This window comes from Pyxicephalus adspersus, chromosome 4 (assembly GCF_032062135.1).
Source record: "Pyxicephalus adspersus chromosome 4, UCB_Pads_2.0, whole genome shotgun sequence".
In the NCBI taxonomy this organism is placed as follows: domain Eukaryota; kingdom Metazoa; phylum Chordata; class Amphibia; order Anura; family Pyxicephalidae; genus Pyxicephalus; species Pyxicephalus adspersus.
This window is the reverse complement of record NC_092861.1, coordinates 110,585,004-110,595,197: the sequence shown is the minus strand read 5'-3', so window position 1 is coordinate 110,595,197 and position 10,194 is coordinate 110,585,004. Positions and strand designations below refer to the sequence as shown.

Below are 10,194 nucleotides of genomic sequence, written 5' to 3'. Positions count from 1 at the left end.
TATTTCATAAGCATGGGGGATGTTTTAAAGGTCATACCTTTATGAAGATACCAGCCTGATATTGATTTGTCACAGTCAGTATAAAGTCACACCTCTGAAATAACATAATCAGCATAGTAATAGCTATACATATTTTAGCTGCTGAGTTAGTAGGTGCTGTCAATCTAGAGGTGGGAACTTCAATTTCAGAACTATTAATATTCATATTCTTCAGCACTGGCTTAATATGGGTCAGCTTGTGGGTCAAATTATTTATTTGGTGTATACCTGAGATTCTGGCCTTAATGTGGGAGTTGATTGCAGCCTCTCTCTGTCTTTATCCTTCTCTTTGCCAGATTTCTCCTTCTCAGGTTTCTCTGATATTTTCTCTTTGCCCTTTCTGGCCATCTTTGGCGTCCCTGCTGGTTTCTGGCTTTCTGAGTTGTTGGTAGTCTCTGATGCTGTTTCCTCTTGCTTATCTGCATATACTGGGAACATTAAACAGTGAGAGTTAAAAAATGGGACAATATAATAAAACCCTGCATATTTTATTGGGACTTTCAATGACAAATATTGTTTGTATTTTGTTTTGCAGAAGTGAAGAAACTGATGTTTATTTGACACTTGTCAATATATCAGCTGTGGTATTTAAAAAAATCAGTCAAGGTTGAAATGGTATTATTGTTTAAGATTTGGTACCTAAAAACAAGTGCACTGCTTTTATTTACCTAGACAGCTACTGCAGAGAGATCAGTTCCACCAAAGGTTGCATGCTGCTTTTTCAGCTTCTATAATGAATGCATTTTGATTTTCACCACAGCTGTGCTTTCTGATTTTATAATGGAAAAAGGAGTTGGCTCCTAAATTCTGTCTCAAAACCTTTTTTATAACATAATCCTGCATTTAAAAAAAGTTTAAGGTTCTTTAGATAAAAAGTAAATGTTAAAAAGTACCTATGTATGCTGTATTTTAGATTGTAGGGGCAGGGTCCTCTCCTCCTGTGTCACTGTCTGTATTCCTCTGTCATTTGCAACCCCTATTTAATGTACAGCGCTGCGTAATATGTTGGCTGTATATGAATCCTGTTTATTAATAATAATAATAATAATAATAATAATAATATCTTTATATAAAACAATACAGAGATCTGGTGCCCAATGTACTAAAGTCTGGGATGCCCCATCCCCACTGGACATATTCTTAAGAACTGAAGATTTATGTTTTTTTGTTAGGCATATATCATACTACACTGGTATCCGGTGATAAAACATTTATTTACATATCCATTAAAAACATTTATCCACCATTTCAAATACAAATAGTTATAAATATCCCATAATTTGCAATCTGGAACTAGATAAACTGGTAATACAAAAGCTCTGATTTAATATATTCATCAAAAATTAATTTAAATTATTAAAAGTTGGAAATTACTTTTTTAAGCCTCATACCACCACATCACCTAGAACAAAGTTAGCTTGATGCGTTTTGCAGATAGATTTAACAGCTTCATCAGCAGAATGACAACAGAGCTATATAGACCCAGGCTATTGAGACATTTTCTAACCTAATAATTTAATGCTGATTTTGAATATATTTTAAATAACACCATTTGAATATTAACTATTTTACACTATTACTCCTTGTTTTAATGTCTTTTTTTATTATAAAATAAGGAATCTTACAAAGTGAATGTGCAGGGAAAAGAAATATTAGCTACGCAGGCTTTATGCAGAAATCTCCTGAGGTTTACTCCAGCAAGTTCAAATAATAACCTTGAGAACAAATACAGCTAGCATTTTTCTTTTGAAAAACAATAGATGTAGTGTTATTTTACCATATTTCTCATCTTGAGAAAACAAACTGCTAGCGTATGCATCTGTAGGTTAAACAATTGTGTGTTGTACTTTTTTAAGTAAGCCTGTCTAAACAGCAATATGGGGGTTGTAGTTTCTAACAATTCCATTATAATGAGCCAAGAAACAGCTCAGGAAAGTGAGAGAAAAGTCAGCAAAATGTAATGTGCATTTTTGTAGGTCAGGCATTAAAGCAAGAGGGTCAGCATGCCGGCTAGTCAACCATCACTAAGTATAAATCAGTAACTGTAGTTTTAGTATGTTGACAATTTTTATTCATGTAGCCTTAAAGGATAGTTTCTTAGATATGTAAACACAAAGCAAAATTGGCAATTTCCACAGGAAAATGAAGTATATCAAAATTTATTTCAATATTTCAAACACGTGGCTTTCACAAAATAATATCTGGTGAAAGTGCCATAAACATTCTTGCTTAAGCACTTTGTTATGGGGTGTCAACTGTCTCCTGTGCTCATGTACTGTTTCCTTTTCACAAACTGCCCTGGCTAAAACTACATCTTGCCATGTTAACACACATTGGGCTCTCTTTTTAAACAGGAAATCAAACATTCCCTCAAACATTCTGTCATGGGATTCTCCCAGGTCCATGTAGGTCCAATAACAGTAATTGATTCCCTACCAGGGATGGTTTGAGAGAATGTCAGATTCTTTTTTTTGTGCATCCACCACGTACTTTAGTAACAGCCAAATGTTATTATGTCCAATTATTACTATTCATAATTCTCACCTCCAGTTGCCCATTTAAACACTTACATGCAATTAACATGCTGTATGTTCTCTCTTCATGGATGAATGTACTTTTTAATAATGCCTGCTTAATACCTTTCAAGTGAATGAACATGCCTAGCGGTAACCTCGAGTGTGACTCAGGGTAGAAAAAAGTTGCTAAAAGTGGTAACCCCGAGTCACACTCGGGGTTGGAACACCTATGGAAAATTAGTAAATACAGCGCTTACCTGATCCGCCGGGGTCTCCCACAGTCCAGCGCCGCAATCTCCGTCTTCTTTCTTCTTCCTGCTTCTGCATCTGATGAGTCACCAGTAGAGTTCCCGGTGCGTGTGTACGTCCCTGCCGGGCGGGGCGGGGAGTTCAATATCCATTTGTATTGCATTCAATACAAAATAACTGTATTGAATGCAATACATTGGATTTTTATGTGTAAAAGCAGTACATTGTTTTCAAGAACATTTATTTTACAGTATATATAATAGAATGAGTATAATGTGTATTTTTTTTTAATTTTAAAAAATTAGAACTTTTTTTAAATATAGTTTTTTTAATTTATTCAATTTATTGTTTTTAAATGATTTTGTGTTTCAAACTTTATTATACTCATACTATTATGTTATACTGTAAAATAAATTTCCATGAAAAACAATGTACCGCTTTTAGACATATAAAACTGGAAAGAAATGAACCGCTAGGGAGGTTAAAGTACATTTGTCAATCTCCAGTTATGGTCAAAGTACATTTGCCTATCTGAGTTTGCACATAACAAATAAATGAGCACCATGCAAAATCTTTAGGAACATATGCATCCAGTTAGTATTTAAAACTTATAAATATACTAAATACATAAAATCCACAATATTGCATGTATGGTGAAAACAATGTGCCACTTTGGGTAGGTCTGTAAAAATTATAAAATAGTTCAAATCCTATATATGAGTTTATTTGTTTACAGAATTATTATTTATATTAAAACATTTTTTACTAAGCTTTGTTAAAAATAAATTAGGTCACATTTTACATTGACATACACTTAGCGAACACTTGGTAAGGGGTTTTAATTTTTACCCATTTTTAATATTTTACTCATTGCTTAGAGTTGTTCTTTTCTTTCGAAGCAAGCAATGGCAATCCTATCTAATATGCAATAAAAAACAAATTTCTATATGCATATTCCGTATTCCAATTGCATTGACATACATGCACTCTTGGCCCTGAAATTTGGATTCCTAAAAATGCAGGAAGTGTAAATGGCACTGTAGGTGGCACTGTAACATTATCTTTTCTGCAAATGACAGACTAACCAGAAAGAAAGTTCACCTACAGTTCTTTTTGTCAGTTCATATAATTACACTAAGTGCACGGTGACTATGTTCTCCTACAGTTGTTTTAAACATTGCATAAGTAGACAAATCAATGCAAAGCTTACAATCAAGAAAGTAAAAATATGGTAATATGTAACTTGCATTGTGTTCACAGTCATAAATCCTTAAAATGATAAATAAGTTTTTACTTTTTCAGTGCTGATTTCTACACTTGGCCAGATTTTATATTTGAAGTAAGTACACATTGTTAGTGGAAGCCTGTCTGTGAACTATGTTTAAGCTGAACTCCAGGATGAACTCAACCATCAAAGCAAAAATTCTTTCCCCAAAAATTCATCAATTGCAACAATTAATTTCAATGGGTAAAGGCAGATTTTCAAGCTGTGATGTCAGAATTTATTATCTCTGGATGCAATAAGATGGGATGAGATGGATGAGATATCCAATATCACATCTGTCAAACACCTGACTGATACACAATGCAGCCACACCAGGGTAGACCTTGCTCTATGGCTGTAGGGTGAAGTGAAGAAAACTTAAAATGTAATTGGCATAAACTGCCCATCAAGTTAGATAAGCATCCATGAGCAAGAAAAGACCAAGAAGGATCTGAAGAAAGGATCCACATACTCTCTGCATGACATTAGCACTGCAGGCTGAGGACTACAAGGGGGCTTCTCTACACAATAGACTGCTTGCTCAAGATATAGAGATTGAGCATGGCAATGCTGGGCCATGGTGAACCTAGATTTATGGCTGGATTTATGGTCACACGAGGCACTGCTGAAAAAGCGATGTGATGGCTATTGCACACTGATATTGAATGTTTTGCTATGTCATATTTATCAGGTTTTTAATGACTCTTACAGGTATTAAAGTGTAGCTTCTCTATTGATCTAACAGAACATTAGCTGTAGTTACATAATATCAGCTTCTAGGTCGGCTGCCCCCAATCCTGCAAGATATTCCTGACTTGCCACACATTGGACTGTCAACACAACATATCTTGTACTCTCTCCATTTAATCCTATAGAAACGTTGAACTCGCCAAGAAGTATTCTACTTACCATGGGAGTAGAAAACAAAACAAACATTTTTGTAATCAGCAACATCTGAACTGTTTCACTCTATTTTAAAAATCAACATCTGAAATGTACCCTTGATGAGATACCTCAGCATTTCATAATTAATACATTTGCATACTTCTCTGAGCCTGGAATACAAATATTAGTCACAAACAAATCTATTTTCAAACTAGATGTACTGGAGAATTGTTTGATTTGCCTGAATATGTGAATGAAAGTTTGTTCAGCCTTTAGAAAAAACATGTAATACTTGGATCAGAGCTGTATGGATTCCTAAAATGTGCAAATCTCAGCAGACTAGATCATTGTAAGTAAAAATATTTATGAAAATCAAAACTTGAAAAATCTTTTTCTTCTTTACAACAATAATGACAATGAACTAGAGAGAGGCTGAAGTACTGAGGGGAAAGATTTTCAAGAAGAATATGTAAGGAGAGGAAAGATGTGGTGTGCATAACATGCCGTAGTTACGCTTAGGTGTGGCCAAATTGGCCAAATTAAACATGGACCTACTAAACTGTATACACAGCACACATATGCCACAGTCATTGTAGCCTCTTTAATTACTGTGCCAAAAATAAAAGTCATGCAGACACATAAGCAAAAATGATTCAATACATATGTTCTTTTACATTCATAATAGCCAGAAGTAGGTTTTATAGGGGGCAGTAGCCTGTAAAGTTACTAGTAGCTGTGTGTGCATATTTGCCCATATAATTCCAATAATATATATTCACTATTTTAACACAAAATCATGATACAGGCCAGAAGGGAGTAGGGAGCTATTGTGTAGGGATGAGGAGAAGAGCCTTGTGTATTTGCACATTTTACACACGCCAAAGTCAAGACTTGGCCCTATTTGGCCACCAGGGATACGGATAACCTCCCACCTCCTAAGCAATATATACTAACCTCCACTATGAGCTAAATATGCTCCCAAGGTCCATACATAAGATCCTGTTATCCCCAACACTATATAATTACCCATACACTTTTTCCATTCTATGTTTACACACTACCCCTCCCCACCATAAACATTTGTAAACCACACACACATTCCACCACCACCATTTACGCCACCTTATTACTTCCTTCCTTAAGCAGCTCAGCAGATGTGTCATCTCTACAGTGCAGGCGCATCATAGCTGAGTGTTGTGGGCAAGGAATTTCTATTTCTCTCAAATACGGGTGATGAGGAGTAGGACACATACAAATACTATTAGTGCTGTAGGTTACATGTCCCCATTGCTGGTGACTTTGAAGTACAACGAGTCTGATTTAATAAAGCTCACTAAGGCTGGAGGAGATACACTTTCATCAGTGAACCTGGGAGACCCAACAAACCTAGAATGGATCTGGTCCAGGAAAGCAGGAAAACATTTGCTAACAAATAGCCTTGGAGAGCTTTAATAAATCAGGCCCAATTTGTCTGCTAAGCTATGACTTATAATATCATCTAATGCAAAGCCTAGATGAGTAGTAGAAGCTTTCCTCTTCAGGTTCATGTTTAAAAGTGTCAGCCGCAAGCTGCCTATCATTTTTAATGACAGGATGAGGGGATTTTAGGCACAAGGAATCCCCCCTAAATACACCACCGGAACCACTAGTCTGTTTTATATTTTATTCAAGGACTCCATCAGTACAAAATCTAAGCCTAAGTACCTATATCTGCATACCTTCTGTACCACTTTCCCCACTGGAGTTTTACATTATTTTGTGTAAAGGAGAAAGAAGCTAGAACATGGAAAGTTATGGAATATGGAAAGTTCTTTGTGCTGTCCACTTGATTGGAAAATAGTCGGGAATTGTGGCATGTAGTTCTTGCTGCTGAAGTGGCCCTAACATATAAAAAGCAATTTAACACTGGCACAAAAAGAGCAGACGATCCAGGTCTTAGAGCTAAAAGGTGCTGGACAGGAGTTCAAGTTGGAGAACTTTAGAAAAGGACAGACTTAAAAGACTGATGGGGGTTGGTATTGTAATCACTGACACCAATGTTTCTATTGCAGCAACTGACACTAATGATGACTTTTTCAGTGTGTGTTGCAGTGAGGAGGAATTGCATTTTTTCAGTGGAATCTTTCTATTCCCTACTTACAATATAATTGTCATTACACTTAATCTGATGGGCAGGCTGACAAGTATTTGATTGGTATGTACTATTTATTACTGGTTACAACTTGCAGGGTTATAATATTCTTGTACTACCATAAAAATTCAGTACCCCTGTGATAGTTTTGTGCCAGTTTTAATGCAGCATTGTACCAGTGTTTGTGGTCCTATATCACTAATTTCCCAAGTAAAACTAGCAGATGATACCAGCTACAAACTGATACTGAAAATTAGTTCAAGAGCAGAGTAAACTCTTCAACCTTTCTAAGTATATCAGACACCAACAAAACTTTTGTTTTTAAAAGGTTAAACTGTATGTAACTGATAAAAGCAAATACTCATGTATTCTTGTCCTATAAAGTGCATAACATTCAAGTCAGACTGGTTGTCAACAACTTCTAGGAAACTTGTACAATTTTTTGGCTGACTTCACGAAAAATAACACAATTACCTTTCATTTCTTGCTTTTCCATTTCTTTCAGGGAATGAACAAAGGCAGCCTGGCTCTCTGTAAGCATCCAGCTTTTATATAATACTGTAGCTTGTATAATGTACTTGTGTGCCTGAAGAAATAAAAAAGAGGAATCACTGATGACTCAAACATCAAAAATCTTTTATATCAGAAAAATAAATGTATTTATTTATAAAAGTTTATAAGATTTAAAAAAGATATGGCTATCTATTCACACGCATATATATGAGGGAACTGACAACCATTGTGTTTACTAGGGATGAGCGAAAATGCCTCTGGCATTCTCATGAAAATGTCCTTAAACTTTCGATGGGTCCACAAAATTTTAGCGAACCAATTTTACAAAAGCATCGGAAGATCAAGGAAATCATTACGATCTCCAGCACTAGAGGTTAATAAACCTCTGGTGCCCGGGGATCACAGTGGATGGCAGTGGATTCTCAGAGCTGCATTTGTTCATGCAACCCTGGGAATCCTCCAGTTTGTGATCCCCGGGCACTAGAGGTTATTTAACCTCTAGTGCACTGGGATCGCAGTGGATTCTCAGGCCTGCATTCGTTCATGCAGCCTTGGGAATCCTGTGGTACTAGAGGTTAACCTCTGGCACTAGAGGTTAAATGGGGACAAGTCTCCCCATTCAAAACCTCTAGTGCTCTCTGATTGGCTGAGGAAAGCTACCAGGGATCGCACACTGAGCTGATTAATGAATGCAGCTAGCGCTACATTCATTGATCAGCACAGCCCACAATCTTTTTTTTTTTTTCTTGAAAATTCAATCTTGTTTGGCGAATTTACACCGGCCATTCTCGCTTACAGTTTTAAAAACTCACTCGCTCATCCATACTATTTACAACTGTATTAGGCTAACTGCAATGTTATACAAATATAAACCCAACAGTCATTGATTTATTCTGACAAATTTATTAGGACAATTCAATGAGTCTACATAGTTTTAAAATCTGCCTTGTGTACATAAAATGCAGTATTTGGTTACAATATGTTTCATTAAAGAGTAATCATAAATTATTTTTCTTCTACAACAGTATTTAAACTACTGCATTTTTTAAAACATGCTTTCAATATTATACATACACATCATACATATCATAAATGCTTTCAATAAGTTTTAGGTCCCTGACCATAAACAAGTGGCCACATTGGCCCTGATTTTAATAAAGCTCTCCAAGGCTGGAGAGAATACACTTTCATCAGTGAATCTTAATGATCCAGCAAACCTGAAATGGATTTCCTAACAGGCATTAGTTATTTGTTAGAATGTGTTCAATCCTGGACCAGAATCATTCCAGGTTTGCTGGATCACCCATCTTCACAGATGAAAGTATCTTCTCCAGCCTTGGAGAGCTTTAATAAATCAGGCCCAATTTTAATAGATCGCATGTACTAAACACTGTTTAGTTTGGCTTAGAGTAACTGGTTTGGGTGATGCTGACTATTAGACTACAGGTCAGATGGTTGAAGTAAAGAAGTACTACATAGTAGGTCTCTGGATTGAAAATACATTTTGCAATAAAAGCTGCTTTTTATCTTTATGTGTTAATTATTTTTATCTATTTTTTTGTGGCTGGAGATTAGCTCCTCTAAACATGTATGACTACCTTTCCCCTGGGCATAAATATTCTCATATAATTTGTCAATTACAATGACAGTAACCAAAGTATACAAAAGTAATATAGATAGGTAGAAAAAAATTAATATAGGGCAAAACTTTGGTTATGTTAATGAATTATCTTTGCACCTGAAAACTGTTTAGATGTGTTGCTGTTCTTCTTTTGTTAATGAAAGCAAGTGAACTGTGCTTTATTGGTGATGGCGTCTAAAATTAAATGGGAAGCTTGAAATGGATTGACATAATATGAATCAGTTTTTAGATTTCAGCTGATAGGAATCAGCGTTTATTTTCTGTAATGACCGTGATCTTATTAAATGTGGATTCATGCAGAGTGCAGTAAAAGATATTCTTACAAGTTTGACAACATCATCCATTTGGGCAGATTATGAAAATATAAGACTGGGGTCCAATTATTCTGGAGGAGCGATCAAGTGTTAACCGTTTTACTTGAATAACCACATCTAAAGCATTATAGTGATTGGAACCCAACACAGTCAATTACTGCATAAAGGGGCGCGCAATGGTTTTAAAATAGTTTAGATTGCAGTCAAGTGCGTAAGCTAAAACTATTCTGTGTGGTATAGAGAATTAATTATAGAGCACATTTTGCTTTCACTCTTGACTGTAATTGTTGCAGATACTTTGTAGTTAGTTCTGCAACTGCCTTAAAGGAACTCCCCTGCTAAAAATGTATAAAAAAATCATGCAAAAGGAGAGTTATATTCTTTACTTGTCTTGCTGCCAGGGAATCCTGTATATCTACATATACCTTGCATACCTCTGCATTTAACATCCCCTGTGACAGAAGCTTGAGCAATGTAGTGCCTAATTCCACCCAACTGCCGCTATGTCATCAGTCATCTAGCATTTGAAGGGTACTACATCAAGGACACAGACATCTGACAGTGCAAGACACCAAACATCAGCACTGATGTTACTAGTTATTAAATATTATCACTCTTCTTTTAAAGCTTGCCTTTTCTTA

General features: G+C 35.8%; 1 protein-coding gene across 1 annotated transcript in view; it reads right to left on the bottom strand.

Annotated features, from left to right (window-relative positions):
* The window catches only part of ADGB (androglobin), a 103,677-nt gene that overhangs the window by 11,571 nt on the left and 81,912 nt on the right, over positions 1–10,194 (bottom strand). The window contains exons 25-26 of the mRNA XM_072410247.1: positions 7,559–7,670; positions 268–467 (exon numbers count right to left, since the gene is read on the bottom strand). Coding sequence (XP_072266348.1) covers positions 268–467; positions 7,559–7,670 — 312 coding nt within the window. The remainder of the gene's footprint in view (positions 1–267; positions 468–7,558; positions 7,671–10,194) is intronic.